Consider the following 20053-nt stretch of genomic DNA (forward strand, 5'->3'; position numbering starts at 1 on the left):
AATAAGTGTATTGGATAGGTTTTTAGGCTCTGTGTCTTCAGTCCTATCTATGTGAACAGCCCTCACTAAACACCCTGGGTATTGAGTCTCTAAAAAGCTTCCTGGTTGGCAACGTGCTTTCACAGCTTCCTGGGGGAATTTAGCACGTTCGATGTAACTCAATTGGGAGAGGAGTCTTTCTTTTTTTTTTTTTTTTTTTTTTTTTTTGCAGTACGCGGGCCTCTCACTGTTGTGGCCTCTCCCGTTGCAGAGCACAGGCTCCAGACGCGCAGGCTCAGCGGCCGTGGTTCACGGGCCCAGCCACTCCGCAGTATGTGGTATCTTCCCGGACGGGGGCACGAACCCGTGTCCCCTGCATCGGCAGGCGGACTCTCAACCACTGCGCCACCAGGGAAGCCCAGGGGAGGAGTCTTGAAAGCTTGTGTCTGGTTTCTCCCAGACTTTGCCCCATGTGCTTTTTCAAAACCTTTGCTGATCTTCCTTTGATGCTTTTGTGTAATAAATTACAGTCATGAGTCCAGACATTTGCTGAGTTATGTGAGTCCATTTCATATGACAGGACAAAACAGTGGTATTAAAAGGCAGTGGCAGAGTTTTAAGATATAACTTTAAAAAATGTACTATAACTTTGTCATTACAGGTATGGAAATAATCTCATGGAAGTTAGAACATTTGTCAAAGACCACGTATGTCGTTAGTAGCAGAATAATAAATATGAAAGCATAAGAAACATGTCAGTAAACAGTTTTACTCCATGAGCTTTAATTTTTTTCTCAGTTTTATTTATCAAATTAAACTTGATGGTTTAAAATGTTAACTTTGATTATTATTAAAGTTATTATTAATTAAAGTAATTAATTATTAATTTTATTGATGTGTAGTCTCTAAAACATGCTTTTTTAAATGCAAGTGGATGTGTAGCATTGGTAACTTTGTTAGCATCATTTGCCTCTTTGCAGTAAGATTAAAAATGGAATCATATCCTAAATAAATTTTCTTAGCAGATATTTTGTATATTTATGCACCTGAGAAGGGATGTGAACCTAAAACAGCAGAGTCTAAATCAGTGGCTATTTTGTAGGCTGCTCATAAGAATGGCTTCAGAATAGGGATTCTACATTCCAGACCAATTAAATCAGAATTTCTGGTGGGTGGGGCTCAAGCATCTTTTTTCCTTTTTTAAGCTCCCCATATGATTCCAATGTGTGGCAAGCTCATTGAGAATCACTGGTCTAACTAAAATTATTTCTGTATGCCAATAGAGATTGTGTTGATTCCATACTAAGTGTCTGTTTTCTATACCTGGAAATATTTGCTTTATGTCTCCAGTTGGAAAAGCATAATTAGAATGTAAACTTAGCAAAATGAAATTGTATGTGTTAAGAAGTTCAGATCTGGAGAACTTAAGATAGATATTTATATACGTAGTATTAAAGTTTATTATGTATCAGTTGAAGAATTATAAATTTACCTTTGAGCTAGTTAACCAAAAATCTATCATTGTCCATCAAGAGTTATTAGTTCATCATTTGAGTCTCACTCATGACCTAGATAAAATTTTAAGATAATATGATACCAGAGAACATATTCAGTGGATGTATGTGTGGCGTCCTTTCAGCTAGGGAAAGCATCTATTTTGTTTAGAGTCATGCACTATCATTGAACTATTGGATAGTGATAATGAGAGTTCATGTTGAACGAAAATGGGATTTTGAAATCAGGTACCAGTAGCTTTCAGAATTTCATGTCTGATATAGGAAATGACCATGTTCTTTTGAACATCATTTGGATAACCCAGCCAGAAACCAAAACAAAAAGCAAAAGCAGTCTTATCCTTTGCCCTAGAGTACAGTCAGTCCTTGATCATTTGTTAGAGCAGGGATGGCAAACTATATCCTGAGGGTTAAATCCGGTCCTTTTCTGTAAATAGTTTTATTGGAACAAAGCCATGCTCATTAATTTACTTATTGTCTCTAGCTGCTTTTAGGCTCCCAGTGACAGAGTTGAATGGTTGTGACAGAGGCTGTATAGCCTGCAAAACCTAAAATATTTACTATCTGACCCTTTGCAGAAAGTTTGCCAACTTCTGTGTTAGACTCTTGTGTCACATGTTAGATGATTGAATTTCACATGATCTGCTGACACTCCTAAATGGATCCTCTTAAGCTGAATTTGGTCTTTCACACACAAGTGACTGGAGATTATTCAGTTTTTAGGGCTTTTGAATGCAGTTGGCAGTTGAAGGAGAGGGATTTGCCTTGAGAATGAGGGGAGTATGCTGCTAGCCCTCTGATGTTCCTACTATAGGGAGCCAGGAGCTTGTCTACTTACCTGGGGTGGGTGTCTCCTTGCCTAACTCATCCTCCATGTTCCTCTACATCGCATTCCTTGCTGTTGCTTCCTCAGCTGGGGGCGGGCATGGAGTAACAAGTAACTGGGGAAACTGGACTGTGAGGATCTTCCACTGCAGTCTCGGGGGATAACGACAGTTTCTCACATACCTTGTTGATAATGGACCTGGATGTGGAAGTTTAAAGATTAGGAGTGGCTTAATTTTTAATCCTGGTACAAGTGGAGAGTTCAAGAGGTGTGGGGGTCTTGGGAGATTGGGATTGACATATATACACTAATATGTATAAAATGGATAACTAATAAGAACCTGCTGTATAAGAAAATAAAATTCTAAAATTAAAAAAAAAAAAGAAAATGTGGAGGTCTAGTGGAGAGAGCATATCTGGCTCATTTCTTCTAGTTTCTGGTGCAACAGAGGGGTAGCTGGCTCACCTCTGAGTTGTCAGCCACATCTTCACTTCAGGCACCTGCATGCTAGTGAGGGCTCTCATCCACTTGCTGGGTTACTTACACCTGGAAAAGTACTACCTGCAAATACAGTAGAGATTTAAGAATATAAACATTTTTAGCTTTTGAAGAAAATAACTCCCCTTTCTAATACATAAAGCTGTTAATCAAGTTTTAGCCCTTTGATTTTCAGTTACATTTGTAGAAAGGCATTGCATACAAAAGCAAGGAAGTGAGATTAAATATAATGATGTTCTGGTAAACACAGGCTACCTGATTATCATGGGTGCAAGTTTGGACTAGAAGTTAGTCTTCAGAAAAATATTGGAGTTATTCTTTTTTTGAGGGAGGTTAGGATGCTTACTATAAGCTCCTATTAATAAATGTCAAGTTATTTTTCTGTGACTTAAGAAGATTATAATTTTTTATAAAATATTTAAGAGGGTTTCAGACCAAAACCTCTGTAATCATTTGAAATCTTATGATTTGGTTTATTCTGTTTGTGATTTAGGCCTAGATCTATGCCTGAACAAGTTTTCCACTGGGTCTAGTTAGTTATACCCACCTTAGTAAATATATCTGTGCTAAAAGAGGAACTCTTCTGGTTGTTGATTTTCCTTTTCCTGAGATACTGAGAAATAAGGAACTTGTAGTTTGAACACAGTTTTCTAGATTGTGATGGTTCCAAGTGCTGTTAGTTAGTGTTTGAAGATCCTGACTTTTAGTGTGATAAGGCAGTGAGAATAGTGGAGTTAATGGAAGTAGGCTGAATTGCTTCCCAGAATAGATGGGTTAATATAGATACCAATGATGATGAAATTGCTCTCTTTTGTGATTTTTTTAGATATACATTTTTACTTATCTGTGTTTATGGTATGTGATTTTTGAAGTGTACTCCCCTCTCCTCACTAACTCTCATCCCTTCTTTATATAATAGATCAACGCCTATCATCTGTTCTAGAAGATGAGTAACAGCCACCCTCTTCGCCCCTTTACTGCAGTGGGGGAAATTGATCATGTGCACATTTTGTCTGAACATATTGGTGCCTTGTTGATTGGGGAAGAATATGGCGACGTCACATTTGTTGTGGAAAAGAAACGTTTTCCTGCCCACAGGGTAATTTTAGCAGCAAGGTGCCAATATTTTCGGTAAGTGTATATTACTTTTTGAAGATTGAAGTCACTTGTAGAAAACAGTGGTATTTTCCACTCTGTGAAAAATATGTAACAAAACAACAGTAAATTCTAGCAGTCATTCAATTCAACATCTATAAGAATTTAATCTTTGTCAACTTTTTGTTATGTTTTGAAAATCACCTTTTCCTTTCAGGAGTCATCTTAGAATCATAGGGTTAGGAGGCTTCTTAGGCTAGACTGTACCCGATCAACCATTTTTCAGGGTCTCAACAGTATTTCTCAGGCTGAGTCTTTGTTGCCTTCACCCTCTCCTCACAGTTGATGGCTAATGGAACTTAAACTGATTTATTGGCAGATGGGCCTCTTGTCGTACGGGTAGACTGACCTCTGGACTCGCCAGTGAACACGTATACATCTTAGTTTCAGACTACTGAGGTCCAGGACCTGTAGGTAACCCAACAGATCTCTAAGACATGCAGTTTGACAACCCCAAAGCAAAGGAAACTTAAATATTTACTGAGACTAAGTTTCATAGTTATATTAGAGCCAAAACTAAACAAAATATGTGTTTAATTAATGTAAAAATCATACTTGTACGTATACGTAGCTATTGTTTGTTACTTTGACCCCTAATTTCCAGGCTTATAAATGTTAAACTGAGGTCTAATTACATTTTACCTAATCTTAGTTAAAAGGGAATCATCACTGAATTATTGACTGATAATGTATCCTTGACAGATCCAAAGAGTCCATATCCAAAAAATCATGGATTTGCCTGTGAAACTTGATATTGAGAAATTGAGATGCTGAAGGCATGGATAAAATTTCAGTTACCTTCTAGTGAAAACTGCATTCTGATTTTTACAGTCAGAATTAACCGAGACAGCAAAACCAACTTAGAGTCACACATATATTGTAGTAAAGTGTGTTTCTTGGAAATATTTATTGTTTAGCTATAACTCTTACAGTGCTTTATAGACATTTTTAGAACGTTTCATCTTGTAAATATAAAATGCCACTGTAAATACAGCCAGGGGCTTAGAAAAGAGAGGAGTCTATTAAGAGTTCTAGCTAACATGCTCCTATCAAGGCAAGGCAGCTGGCCTTGGTCTTGTCATTATTTGTTACCAGCCTCTGTCCTCTGTACGCTTCTGTGCTTCTTTCCCTTTTTATTCTTCCATTCATTATATTAAAGTGTCTTATAAAAGTCCACTCTTTATTAATTTAGAACTTTTCAGCCTTATGTTTAGTATTTGTTACTATTATATATCTTCCCTCTTTCAAAAATAATTTGAGACAACTCTAGGTGGGTATCTTTTAGGTGATCAGTATATTCTTAAAAGAAACTCAAGTTCTTTTAGAAATCTGAAGATCGTATTGAATGAATGGAGTATGCTCCCTTCATTTATTGTTCTTGCTGTCTCTTTGTGGGTATTGAACCTTTACAATATCTGATGGCTCAACAGGCTAAACTCAGTCATTACTAATGCAATCTTAGACTGATTCTCATTGCTGACACTGTTCATGTGCAAAGGAAAGTTAACTGTCAGCAGTCAGGAGAGACCTTATGAGTGTGGTCATAGAGCCTATCAGTTCCCAGATAAGGACAAGCTAACTGTACCGGAGGGAACCTTCCACAAGTTGGGGGTTCATATTTAGGCTTCCTAGGGGTCCTCATCAAAACCACTTTTAAAGCATCGAGAATCCAGGTAAGTACCATGGATCACACTGGAGTGGGAGTAGGTCTTGGCAAGATCTCCCCAGGAAGGTATCCTTTAATCTAGCAATTTTAAGGTTGTGATTGAATGCTCTCTGGATTCATGGAAACCTTCACAGGTGTTTTTAGGCATACTATAACCCAGTGAGGACGTATGCTCAGAATATTCACGCATCTTTTGCTGGGTAGTTGCAACTATTTCTGTGAGGCAAGCAAGAATGTCCTGTCTTGCTTTTCTGGGGGAGGGTGGGAGGAGTTCTAGGCAAGCATGGAGGGAAACATTGACATGCTAGTCCTGCTCTGAGAGTCTTAGGAGCACGGGAGTCTCTTTTTGTCCCATTATTTTCTTGCTCTCACTTTTACACATTTTCTTTCTCACTCATTACTCTTCCTTTTCTGCACTCCTCCCTAGTCCTCCTCTGACCACACTTTCTTTCCTGATGTATTGGAAACTTTAATTGGTTCATATTATTTCTCCTAGAGTAATAGAGGTAGAAATGTAAATTTACTACCTGACTGCATTGTCTAGTTTTCATTATTTAGATGAGCAGATAAGCAATAATGTGGGGATTTTTTTTTTTTTTTTTTTTTTTTTTTTGCGGTATGCGGGCCTCTCACTGTTGTGGCCTCCCCCGTTGCGGAGCACAGGCTCCGGACGCGCAGGCTCCGGACGCGCAGGCTCAGCGGCCATGGCTCACGGGCCCAGCCGCTCCGCGGCATATGGGATCCTCCCAGACCGGGGCACGAACCCGTATCCCCTGCATTGGCAGGCGGACTCTCAACCACTTGCGCCACCAGGGAGGCCCTGTGGGGATTTTTTTTAATCTGAAAAATACTGAAAGACAAAATAGAAAAGTTAAATTATCCATAATCCCATCATGAATTTCATTTTTAATTTATAAACTGACAAATGAAGACCCTTCCCTTCCAGCCATCTAATCCTATTCCCTAGAGACAACCACTGTTAACAGTTTAATATGTATTTCCCCTCAATATAAATAGATATATCCATACATACCTGTGTGCATACAAATGTGTGTGTTATACACTCTTTTCCATGCAACACATAGGGATCTGCAACCTGACTTACCAACTATATCCTGGACATCTTTCCAAGACAGTATATTTTGATCTCCCTTGATCTTTCTAATGGCTGCATAGAATGTGTATATCATAGTTTTTTCAACTATGTGCCTCTTGATGGACATTTAAGATTTTTTCCATTGTTTCAATATATCTTCTTATACATTTGTCTTAATCTTGCTGTATTATCTTTATCTTGCTGTATTATCTTATACATTTATCTTTATCCTAAAAGTGAGATTACTGAGTTGAAGGGTATGCACATTTTACATTTGAATAGATATTACTTAAATTCCTTTCCCAAAAGGGATACCCATTTATACTCTCAAAGCAGTGCATGAGAAAACCTGTTTTTCCATTGTTTCTGCAGTGCTGAATATTAACAGGTTTTTAATTTCTGCCAGCCTGACAGGGAGAATGGCGCCTGATTGTGTTTAATTGTTTTCATCTGATTATCTTTTCCTTTGGAGCTTTACTTTTTAAACTACTTTCTTGACCTTTAACAGGTTTATATTGATTTCACTGTTCCTCTCAAAAGAACACTTTCATCTTTCTAATTAATGAATGTCTATTATGTATCTTGAGCTCTCAGGATTATTTGTTAGTTCAATTTATAGAATTAATTCAAAATAGTTTTTAAATTATGTCTTTCTTTAGAGAACTATTTTAAGTTATCACTATGCATTTCTTCACCTGAATCTTTGTGTCATTAAACACATGTATGTTTTTTATAATGTTGATAACCTTTATTTCATAATTTTGTAGCAAATCCTATTGAAGTTTTTCTCATGCGTTTCTTCTCTGATGTGCAGAGCATTACTATATGGTGGAATGCGAGAATCTCAGCCTGAAGCCGAAATCCCTCTCCAAGACACCACTGCAGAAGCATTCACAATGCTACTTAAATACATCTACACTGGGCGGGCGACGCTGACAGATGAGAAGGAGGAGGTGCTGCTGGACTTTTTGAGCCTGGCTCATAAATATGGATTTCCAGAGCTGGAGGATTCTACCTCTGAGTACCTCTGCACCATACTTAACATTCAGAATGTCTGTATGACTTTTGATGTTGCCAGTCTCTACTCCCTTCCCAAGTTAACTTCCATGTGCTGCATGTTTATGGACAGAAATGCTCAGGAGGTGCTCTCAAGCGAAGGCTTCCTCTCCCTTTCTAAGGTGTGTCACTGTCTACAAGTAATTTACAGGCATGCACTGTTTTATTTATATCTGTAAGTTAGAAATATGGCAGTGGACTAAGAATAAAAACATAAAAACCATTAGTGTGGAAGAGGTTGTCTAGCCACCTGCCTCTGGCTACTGAGACTCTAGATCATATAAGAGAGAGGCAGATTGCTGCTCTTTTCTTTTAAGGTTCTTCAGATAATTTCTGTATGCAAAAGAGACTGTGCTGCTGGTGGTTGTTTTCAACGTGATGGCGTCAAATAGGCTCCTTTGTGGTGTTGCATACTGTTTTTTGGTTTTGTATTTCTCTGACAGAGTGTTACTAATAATTCCTTATTGAGGGGGAAAATTCATAAAGAAGATCTGATGTTTCATTGGATGTCTTTAAGTCATTGTTGTTTTTTATTTTCTGGCCCAGAATTCACTATTGTACAGTGTTTTATACCATATAATAGCTAGAATAAAACTGTTTTTCCCAAATCTTCCTCTCAACCCTGGTGATTGTCTTTCCTTTCCCTTTCTGTGTTCCTCCTAGGACCTGACTTCTTTGAATGTGAAAACCTCTTTGAAAAGCTACAAGTCTTGATTTGAGTGTAACTGTGATTTTTATTGTCCTAGTTAATTTTCAAAGGCAAGGATCTTGTAGGGTTGCACAGTGTTGCTGGCAGTCAGTTTAGAAATCTGAAAACCAAAAGTGCGGTGGTGCAGTAATACTGTGGAACAAAAGGTTTGAATTTTAAATGCTAGATGCATCTTACCGGCTCATAAATGCAAACTCTGCTGAAGAACCTGTGTGGAATGACAGCGTCTCACACTGCTGTTTTTCTTGTTATTTTATTAAAGATGGGTGCAAATGTGCTGGAAAGACTAGGTACAAGATGCCTACGGCTATTCACACAGCCATAATGGGCAAGAGAGTACATGGCACAAAGAATAAGGAAAGAAGATGGTCAAGAAGAGTTAAATGCTTAAATATAAGTGATACTTGCAGTTCAGTAAAGTTTTACTGATTGATCATGCACATGGTTGAGCTCCATAATAACTGGAATTTTTCCTTTTTATCCTTTTCAGACAGCACTTTTAAACATCGTATTAAGAGATTCATTTGCAGCTCCTGAAAAAGATATCTTCCTAGCCTTGTTAAACTGGTGTAAGCATAATTCAAAGGAGAATCATGCTGAAATCATGCAGGCTGTCCGTTTGCCTCTGATGAGCCTCACTGAACTTCTGAATGTCGTGAGGCCTTCGGGACTATTGTCTCCTGATGCCATTCTGGATGCTATTAAAGTTCGATCAGAGAGCCGGGACATGGACCTCAATTATAGAGGCATGCTCAGTAAGTACCTATTTATGCTAATCTCACCAAGAAGTTTTGTTTGCATGTGTGACAGGCTCAGCTACAAAACTGTAGTTCAGGTAAACATGGTATGTGTCAATCTGAGAACATAGAACTCTGCTTCCTGTGGAATGCCTTTCCGACTCCTTCTCCTGCTAATTCCTCCTGAGATTGCTTAGCCTCTGTAGACCACAAAATAGGTATTTCTTGCCATTTCTGGACAAATTTCTCCAGCCGCTCCCTAGAATGGCAAAAGTTAGATACTTTCTCATGTTAAGACCTTTCCTCCTTTCCTCCATCAAATCAGTACTGAGTACATGCTGTATACTTATTATTATTTTAGGTGCCATGAACATGGAGATTCTAAATAACAATAATAATGGGTAACACTTGCATAGCATTTCCAATACTTATATGGTATTTTTCTTATTAATAAAAATAATAGCAATGAACGCTTATGAAGTGCATATATATATCAGTAACAGTCCTACATGATGATTTAATTCTCACAATAACCCTTTGAGATAAAAACCCATTATTTTTTTCCTATTTATTTATTTATTTATGTTAAGTGAAGATAATACAATCCTTTTTTTAAAATTTTTAAATTTTATTTTATTTATTTTTTTATACAGCAGGTTCTTATTAGTTATCCATTTTATACATATTAGTGTATATATGTCAATTCCAATCTCCCAATTCATCACACACACACACCCCCCCTGCCACTTTCCCCACTTGGTGTCCATATGTTTGTTCTCTACATCTGTGTCTCTATTTCTGCCCTGCAAGCCAGTTCATCTGTACCATTTTTCTAGGTTCCAAATATATGCATTAATATACAATTTTTGTTTTTCTCTTTCTGACTGACTTCACTCTGTATGAGAGTCTCTAGAGCCATACACGTCTCTACAAATGACCGAATTTCATTCCGTTTTATGGCTGAGTAATACTCCATTGTATACACGTACCACATCTTCTTTATCTGTTAGTCTGTTGATGGGCATTTAGGTTGCTTCCATGACCTGCCTATTGTAAATAGTGCTGCAATGAACATTGGGGTGGATGTGTCTTTTTGAATTATGGTATTCTCTGGGTATATGCCCAGTAGTGGGATTGCTGGGTCATATGGTAATTCTATTTTTAGTTTTTTTAAGGAACCTCCATACTGTTCTCCATAGTGGCTGTATCAATTTACATTCCCACCAACAGTGCATGAGGGTTCCCTTTTCACAACACCCTCTCCAGCATTTGTTGTTTGTAGATTTTCTGATGATGCCCATTCTGACTGGTGTGAGGTGATACCTCATTGTAGTTTTGATTTGCATTTCTCTAATAATTAGTGATGTTGAGCAGCTTTTCATGTGCTTCTTGGCCATCTGTATGTCTTCTTTGGAGAAATGTCTATTTAGGTCTTCGGGCCATTTTTTGATTGGGTTGTTTGTTTTTTTAATATTGAGCTGCATGAGCTGTTTATATATTTTGGAGATTAATCCTTTGTCCACTAATTCGTTTGCAAATATTTTCTCCCATTCTGAGGGTTGTCTTTTCGTCTTGTAGTTTCCTTTGCTTTGCAAAAGCTTATAAGTTTCATTAGGTCCCATTTGTTTTTCTTTTTACTTCTGATACTCTAGAAGGTGGATCAAAAAAGATCTTGCTGTGATTTATGTCAGAGTGTTCTTCCTATGTTTTCCTCTAAGAGTTTTATAGTGTCCAGTCTTACATTTAGGTCTCTAATCCATTTTGAGTTTATTTTTGTGTATGGTGTTAGGGAGTGTTCTAATTTCATTGTTTTACATGTAGCTGTACAGTTTTCCCAGCACCACTTATTGAAGAGACTGTCCTTTCTCCATTGTATATCCTTGCCTCCTTTGTCATAGATTAGTTGACCATAGGTGCGTGGGTTTATCTCTGAGCTTTCTATCTTGTTCCATTGATCTATGTTTCTGTTTTTTTGCCAGTACCATATTGTCTTGATTACTGTAGCTTTGTAGTATAGTCAGAAGTGAGGGAGTCTGATTCCTCCAGCTCTGTTTTTTTTTCCCTCAAGACTGCTTTGGCTATTCGGGGTCTTTTGTGTCTCCATAAAAATTAAAAAATTTTTTGTTCTAGTTTTGGAAAAAAATGCCGTTGGTAATTTGATAGGGATTGCATTGAATCTGTAGATTGCTTTGGGTAGTAGAGTCATTTTCACAATATTGATTCTTCCAATCCAAGAACATGGTATATCTCTCCATCTGTTGGTATCATCTTTAATTTCTTTCATCAGTGTCTTATAGTTTTCTGCATACAGGTCTTTTGTCTCCTTAGGTAGGTTTATTCCTAGGTATTTTATTCTTTTTGTTGCAGTGGTAAATGGGACTGTTGCCTTAATTTCTCTTTCACATTTTTCATCATTAATGTATAGTAATGCAAGAGATTTCTGTGCATTAACTTTGTATCCTGCAGCTTTACCAAATTCATTGATTAGCTCTAGTAGTTTTCTGGTGGCATCTTTAGGATTCTCTATGTTTAGTATCATGTCAGCTGCAAACAGTGACAGTTTTACTTTTTCTTTTCCAATTTGTATTCCTTTTATTTCTTTTTCTTCTCTGATTGCCGTGGCTAGGACTTCCAAAACTGTGTTGAATAATAGTGGCAAGAGTGGACATCCTTGTCTTGTTCCTGATCTTAGTGGAATTGCTTTCAGGTTTTCACCATTGAGAATGATGTTTGCTGTGGGTTTGTTGTATATGGCCTTTATTATGTTGAGGTAGGGTTCCCTTTATGCCCACTTTCTGGAGAGTTTTTATCATAAGTGGGTGTTGAATTTTTTCAAAAATTTTTGAAAGCTTTTTTCAAAAGCTTTTTCTGCATCTGTTATCCTATGGTTTTTCTCCTTCAATTTGTTAATATGGTGTATCACATTGATGGATTTGCATATATTGAAGAATCCTTGCATCCCTGGGATAAATCCCACATGGTCATGGTGTATGATCCTTTTAATGTGTTGTTGGATTCTGTTTGCTAGTATTTTGTTGAGGATTTTTGCATATATACTCACCAGTAATATTGGCCTGTGATTTTCTTTTTTTGTAGTATCTTTGTCTGGTTTTGGTATCAGGGTGATGGTGGCCTCATAGAATGAGTTTGGGAGTGTTCCTTCCTCTGCAGTTTTTTGGAAGAGTTTGAGAAGGATGGGTGTTAGCTCTTCTCTAAATGTTTGATAGAATTCACCTGTGAAGCCCTCTGGTCCTGGACTTTTGTTTGTTGGAAGACTGTAAATCAGTTTCAATTTCATTGCTTGTAATTGGTCTGTTCATATTTTCTATTTCTTCCTGGTTCAGTCTTGAAGGGCTGTGCTTTGTAAGAATTTGTCCATTTCTTCCAGGTTGTCCATTTTATTGGCATAGAGTTGCTTGTAGTAATCTCTCATGATCCTTTGTATTTCTGCAGTGTCAGTTGTTGCTTCTCCTTTTTCATTTCTAATTGTATTTTTTTTAAGAAAATGTTGGGGGTAGGAGTTTATTAATTAATTAATTTATTTTTGCTGTGTTGGGTCTTCGTTTCTGTACAAGGGCTTTCTCTAGTTGTGGCAAGCGGGGGCCACTCTTCATCGCGGTGCACGGGCCTCTCACTATCACAGCCTCTCTTATTGCGGAGCACAGTCTCCAGACGCGCAGGCTCAACAGTTGTGGCTCATGGGCCTAGTTTCTCCACGGCATGTGGGATCTTCCCAGACCAGGGCTCGAACCCGTGTCCCCTGCATTAGCAGGCAGATTCTCAACCACTGCGCCACCAGGGAAGCCCCTCTAATTCTATTGATTTGAGTCTTCTCCCTGTTTTTCTTGATGAGTCTGACTAATAGTTTGTTTTGTGTTTTTTTTTTAATTTTTATTTATTTATCTTTGGCTGCTCTGGGCCTTCGCTGCCGCACGCGGGTCCTCTCTAGCCGCAGCGAGCGGGGGCCACTCTTCCTTGCGGTGCGTGGGCTTCGCATTGCAGTGGCCTCTCCCGTTGAGCACGGGCTCTAGGCGCACAGGTTTCAGTAGTTGTGGCTCACGGGCTCTAGAGTGTAGGCTCAGTAGTTGTGGCCCATGGGCACAGTTGCTCCACGGCATGTGGGATCCTCCTGGACCAGGGCTTGAACCCGTGTCCCCCGCACTGGCAGGCGGACTCCCAACCAGTGCACTACCAGGGAAGCCCTGACTAATGGTTTTTCAATTTTGTTTATCTTCTCAAAGAACCAGCTTTTAGCTTTATTGATTTTTGCTATTGTTTTCCTTGTTTCTATTTCATTTATTTCTGCTCTGATCTTTATGATTTCTTTTCTTCTGCTAACTTTGGGGTTTTTTTGTTCTTCTTTCTCTAATTGCTTTAGGTGTAAGGTTAGGTTGTTTATTTGAGATGTTTCTTATTTCTTAAGGTAGGATTGTATTGCTATAAACTTCCCTCTTAGAACTGCTTTTGCTGCATCCCATAGGCTTTGAGTCATCGTGTTTTCATTGTCATTTGTTTCTAGGTATTTTTTGATTTCCTCTTTAGTTTCTTCAGTGATCTCTTGGTTATTAGGTAGTGTATTGTTTAGCCTCCATGTGCTTGTATTTTTTACAGATTTTTTTCCTGTAATTGATATCTAGTCTCATAGCATTGTGGTCGGAAAAGATACTTGATACAATTTCAATTTTCTTAAATTTACCAGGGCTTGATTTGTGACCCAAGATATGATCTATCCTGGAGAATGTTCCATGAGCACTTGAGAAGAATGTGTATTCCGTTGATTTTGGATGGAATGTCCTATAAATATCAATTAAGTCCATCTTTTTTTAATGTATCATTTAAAGCTTGTGTTTCTTTATTTATTTTCATTTTGGATGATCTGTCCATTGGTGAAAGTGGAGTGTTAAAGTCCCCTACTATGATTGTGTTACTGTCGATTTCCCCTTTTATGGCTGTTAGTATTTGCCTTACTTATTGAGGTGCTCCTATGTTGGATGCATAAATATTTACAATTGTTATATCTTCTTCTTGGATCAATCCCTTGATCGTTATGTAGTGTCCTTGTTTGTCTCTTGTAATAGTCTTTAAAGTCTATTTTGTCTGATATGAGAATTGCTACTCCATCTTTCTTTTGATTTCCATTTGCATGGAATATCTTTTTCCATCTCCTCACTTTCAGTCAGTGTGTGTCCCTAGGTCTGAAGTGGGTCTCTTGTAGACAGCATATATCTGGGTCTTGTTTTTGTATCCATTCAGCCAGTCTGTGTCTTTTTTTTTTTTTTTTTTTTTTTTTGTGGTACGCGGGCCTCTCACTGTTGTGGCCTCTCCCGTTGCGGAGCACAGGCTCCGGATGCACAGGCTCAGCGGCCATGGCTCACGGGCCCAGCCGCTCCGCGGCATATGGGATCCTCCCAGACCGGGGCACAAACCCGTATCCCCTGCATCGGCAGGCGGACCCCCAACCACCGCGCCACCAGGGAGGCCCTGTGTCTTTTGATTGGACCATTTAATCCATTTACATTTAAGGTAATTATCGATATGTATGTTCCTATTCTCATTTTCTTAATTGTTTTGGGTTTGTTATTGTAGGTCTTTTCCTTCTCTTGTGTTTCCTGCCTAGAGAAGTTCCTGTAGCATTTGTTGTAAAGCTGGTTTGGTGGTGCTGAATTCTCTTAGCTTTTGCTTGTGTGTAAAGGTTTTAATTTCTCCATCAAATCTGAATGAGATCCTTGCTGGGTAGAGTAATCTTGGTTGTAGGTTTTTCTCCTTCATCACTTTAAATATGTCCTGCCACTCCTTCTGGCTTGCACAGTTTCTGCTGAAAGATCAGCTGTTAACCTTGTGGGGGTTCCCTTGTGTGTTATTTGTTGTTTTTCCCCTGCTGCTTTTAATATTGTTTCTTTGTATTTAATTTTTGATAGTTCGATTAATATGTGTCTTGGCATGTTTCTCCTTGGATTTATCCTGTATGGCACTCTCTGTGCTTCCTGGACTTGGTTAATTATTTCCTTTCCCATATTAGGGAAGTTTTCAACTATAATCTCTTCAAATATTTTCTCAGTCCCTTTCTTTTTCTCTTCTTCTCCTGGGATCCCTACAATTCACATGTTGGTGCGTTTAATGTTGTCCCAGAGGTCTCTGAGACTGTCCTCAGTTCTTTTCATTCTTTTTTCTTTATTCTGCACTGCAGTAGTTATTTCCACTATTTTATCTTCCAGGTCCCTTATCTGTTCTTCTGCCTCAGTTATCCTGCTGTTGGTTCCTTCTAGAGAATTTTTAATTTCATTTATTGTGTTGTTCATCATTGTTTGTTTGCTCTTTAGTTCTTCTAGGTCATTGTTAAACATTCCTTGTATTTCCTCTATTCTATTTCCAAGATTTTGTATCATCTTTACTATCATTATTCTGAATTCTTTTTCAGGTAGACTGCCTATTTCCTCTTCATTTGTTAGGTCTGGTGGGTGTTTACCTTGCTCCTTCATCTGCTGTGTGTTTTTCTGTCTTCTCATTTTGCTTAACTTACTGTGTTTGGGGTCTTCTTTTCTCAGGCTGCAGGTTCGTAGTTCCCATTGTTTTTTTTTTTTTTTTTTTTTTTTCTGTACGCGGGCCTCTCACTGCTGTGGCCTCTCCTGTTGCGGAGCACAGGCTCCGGACACACAGGCTCCGCAGCCATGGCTCGCGGGCCCAGCCGCTCCGCGGCATGTGGGATCTTCCGGGATCGGGGCACGAACCCGTGTCCCCTGCATCGGCAGGCGGACTCTCAACCACTGCGCCACCAGGGAAGCCCCCCCCATTGTTTTTGATGTCTGTCCGCAGTGGCTAAGGTTGGTTCAGTGGGTTGTGTAGGCTTCCTGGTGGAGGGGACTAGTGCCTGTGTTCTGGTGGATGAGGCTGCTCTTGTCTTTCTGGTGGGCAGGTCCACGTCTGGTGGTGTGTTTTGGGGTGTCTGTGGCCTTATTATGATTTTAGGCAGCCTCTCTGCTAATGGAATAGGTTGTGTTCCTGTTTTGCTAGTTGTTTGGCATAGGGTGTCCAGCACTATAGCTTGATGGTAGTTGAGTGAAGGTGGGTCTCAGCAATGAGATGGAGATCTCTGGGAGATTTTCACCATTTGATATTACATGGAGTTGGGAGTTCTCTTGTGGACCAGTGTCCTGAAATTGACTCTCCCACCTCAGAGGCACAGCCCTGATGCCTTGCTGGAGCACCAAGAACCTTTCATCCACACGGCTCAGAAGAAAAGGGAGAAATGATAGATAGATAGATAGATAGGTAGGTAGATAGAGAGAGAAAGAAAGAAAGAAAGAGAAATAAAGAAGATAAAATAAAATAAAGTAAAAAAATAAAATAGTTATTAAAGTAAAAAATAAAAACTAATTATTAAGGAAAAAATTTTAAAAAGTAAAAAAAAAAAAAAAAAAACGGATGTACAGAACCCTAGAACAAATGGTAAAAGCAAAGCTATACAGACAAAATCACACACAGAAGCTTACACATACACACTCACAAAAAGAGAAAAAGGGAAAAAATATATATATCTTTGCTCCCAAAGTCCACCCCCTCAATTTGGAATGATTCGTTGTTTATTCAGGTATTGCACAGATGCAGGGCTCATCAAGTTGATTGTGGAGATTTAATCCGCTGCTCCTGAGGCTGCTGGGAGAAATTTCCCTTTCTCTTCTTTGTTCGCACTGCTCCCAGGGTTCAGCTTTGGATTTGGACCCATCTCTGTGTGTAGGTCTCCTCAGGGCGTCTGTTCTTCGGTCAGACAGGACGGGGTTAAGGGAGCAGGTGATTTGGGGGCTCTTGCTCACTCAGGCCGGGGGGAGGGAGGGGTACAGATGAGGGAGAACCTGCGGCGGCAGAGGCCTGCGTTACGTTGCAACAGCCTGAGGCGCACCGTGTGTTCTCCCGGGGAAGTTGTCCTTGGATCACGGGACCCTGGCAGTGGCGGGCTGCACAGGCTCCCAGGAGGGGAGATGTGGAGAGTGACCTGTGCTTGCACACAGGCTTCTTGGTGGCGGCAGCAGCAGCCTTAGCGTCCCATGCCCATCTCTGGGATCTGCGCTGATAGCCTTGGCTCACGCCTTCTCTGGAGCTCCTTTAAGCAGCGCTCTTAATCCCCTCTCCTCGCGCACCAGGAAACAAAGAGGGAAGAAAAAGTCTCTTGCCTCTTTGGCAGCTCCAGACTTTTTCCCGGACTCCTTCCCGGCTAGCTGTGGTGCACTAGCCCCCTTCACGCAGCCAACCCCGAGCCTCAGCTTTCAGCCCCCGCTTGCCCCGGCGGGTGAGCAGACAAGCCTCTCGGGCTGGTGAGTGCTGGTCGGCCCCGTTCCTCTGTGCGGGAATCTCTCTGCTTTGCCCTCTGCACCCCTATTGCTGCGCTCTCCTCCGTGGCTTCGAAGCTCCCACCCTTCGCCACCGGCAGTCTCCGCCCGCGAAGGGGCTTCCTAGTGTGTGGAAACCTTTCCTCCTTCACAGCTCCCTCCCACTGGTGCAGGTCCCGTCCCTATTCTTTTGTCTCTGTTTTTTTCTTTTGCCTTACCCACGTATGTGGGGAGTTTCTTGCCTTTTGGGAGGTCTGAGGTCTCCTGCCAGTGTTCAGTCGGTGTTCTTTAGGAGCTGTTCCACATGTAGATGTATTTCTTATGTATTTGTGGAGAGGAAGGTGATCTCCACGTCTTACTCTTCCGCCATCTTGACGCTCCTACCCTAATTCTTCTAGGTGTTCATTAAACATTTCTTGCAACTTCTCCATCTTTGCCTCCATTCTTTTTCTGAGGTCCTGGATCATCTTCACTGTTATTATTCTGAATTCTTTTTCTGGAAGGTTGCTTATCTCCACTTCATTTAGTTGTTTTTCTGGGGTTTTATCTTGTTTCTTAATCTAGTACATAGCCCTCTGCCTTTTCATCTTGTCTGCCTTTTTGTGAATGTGGTTTTTGTTCCACAGGCTGCAGGATTGTAGTTGTTCTTGTTTCTGCTCTCTGCCCTCTGGTTGATGAGGCTATCTAAGAGGTTATGCAAGTTTTCCTGATGGGAGGGACTGGTGGTGGGTAGAGCTGGGTGTTGCTCTGGTGGTCAGACCTCAGTAAACTTTAATCTGCTTGCCTGCACCGTGTGTTCTCCTGGGGAAGTTGTCCTTGGATCACGGGACCCTGGCATTGGCGGGCTGCACAGGCTCCCGGGAGGGGAGAGTGGAGAGTGACCTGTGCTTGCACACAGGCTTCTTGGTGGCGGCAGCAGCAGCCTTAGCGTCCCATGCCCATCTCTGGGGTCTGCGCTGATAGCCTTGGCTCACGCCTTCTCTGGAGCTCCTTTAAGCAGCGCTCTTAAAGGAGCTCCAGAGGTGGGGCTGGGTTCCCTCCCTGTTGGTTGTTTGGCCTGAGGCGACCCAACACTGGAGCCTACCCAGGCTCTTTGGTGGGGCTAATGGCAGACTCCGGGAGGGCTCATGCCAAGGAGTGCTTCCCACAACTTCTGCTGCCAGTGTCTTGTCCCCACGGTGAGCCACAGCCACCCCCTGCCTCTGCAGGAGACCCTCCAACCCTAGCAGGTAGGTCTGGTTCAGTCTCCTATGGGGTCACTGCTCCTTCCCCTTGGTCCCAATGCACATACTACTTGGTGTGTGCCCTCCAAGAGTGGAGTCTGTGTTTCCCCCAGTCCTATAGAAGTCCTGCAATCAAATCCCACTAGCCTTCAGAGTCTGATTCTCTAGGAATTCCTCCCTCTGTTGCCAGACCCACAGGTTCGGACGCCAGATGTGGGGCTCAGAACCTTCACTGCAGTGGGTGGACTTCTGTGGTATAAGTGTTCTCCAGTTTGTGAGTCACCCACTCAGCAGTTATGGGATTTGATTTTATTGTGTTTGCGCCCCTCCTACCGTCTCATTGTGGCTTCTCCTTTGTCTTTGGATGTGGAGTATCTTTTTTGGTTAGCTCCAGTGTCTTCCTGTCGATGATTATTCAGCAGTTCGTTGTGATTCCAGTGCTCTCGCAAGAGGGAGTGAGACACATCCTTTTACTCTGCCATCTTGAACCAGTCTCTGAACTTGTTTTAGACTTACTGAGTTTGAGAGTTTCTGGGATATCTAAATTCTAAGTTCTGTCTCATGTTAGTCATTTCCCTGAGTGATCTTTTCCTTGTCCATGACTTCAGACACTCTTTTGAAATACTGATTGATCTTAAATAGGTGTCCTTAGCCTGCACTTCTCTCCTGACTCATTAGATTTAGATTTCTTTTCATTGGGCATAGAGGAAAAAGCATAGGTTTTGGAGCCAGACAAATTTGACTTCAGGTCCTGAATTAGTCACTTACTAGTTGCATGACCTGGTGTTAAATCACATAAGGAATTTTACCTTTAGTTTTATATCTTTGCATATTGTTATGAGAATTACTTGAAGTAATGTGTGTAAGCTCAATACTGTAGGAAACCATTGTTATATTATTATTTTGTGTTCTTCCTCATCTCTGTATGTCTGTGTAGGAATTATCACATTGATCACTTTTTTTTTTTTTTTTTTTTTGCGGTACGCGGGCCTGTCACTGTTGTGGCCTCTCCTGTTGCGGAGCACAGGCTCCGGACGCATAGGCTCAGCGGCCATGGCTCACGGGCCCAGCTGCTCCGCAGCATGTGGGATCTTCCCGGACCAGAGCACGAACCCGTATCCCCTGCATCAGCAGGCGGACTCTCAACTACTGCGCCACCAGGGAAGCCCTGATCACATTTTTTAAACCTTTTTATTTACTTGTTTTAGATCCTTGAAGGCACACTGATCTTTACATCCTCAACATTCAATACACTGGGTAGTCTGTAGAT

The 20053-nt window shown here is 40.7% G+C and overlaps 1 protein-coding gene across 4 annotated transcripts in view; it reads left to right on the plus strand.

The window, feature by feature from the left end:
• BTBD9 (BTB domain containing 9) overlaps nt 1-20053 on the plus strand; it is a 411236-nt gene that overhangs the window by 31749 nt on the left and 359434 nt on the right. For all 4 annotated transcript variants that reach the window (XR_009533526.1, XR_009533527.1, XM_060109198.1 and 1 more), the window contains exons 2-4: nt 3737-3948; nt 7549-7912; nt 8990-9254. Coding sequence is in view for 2 of the 4 variants with exons in the window: in XM_060109198.1 (XP_059965181.1) it covers nt 3764-3948; nt 7549-7912; nt 8990-9254 (814 nt within the window). In the remaining 2 variants the exon portion in view is untranslated. The remainder of the gene's footprint in view (nt 1-3736; nt 3949-7548; nt 7913-8989; nt 9255-20053) is intronic.

This window comes from Mesoplodon densirostris, chromosome 10 (assembly GCF_025265405.1).
Source record: "Mesoplodon densirostris isolate mMesDen1 chromosome 10, mMesDen1 primary haplotype, whole genome shotgun sequence".
In the NCBI taxonomy this organism is placed as follows: Eukaryota; Metazoa; Chordata; class Mammalia; order Artiodactyla; family Ziphiidae; genus Mesoplodon; species Mesoplodon densirostris.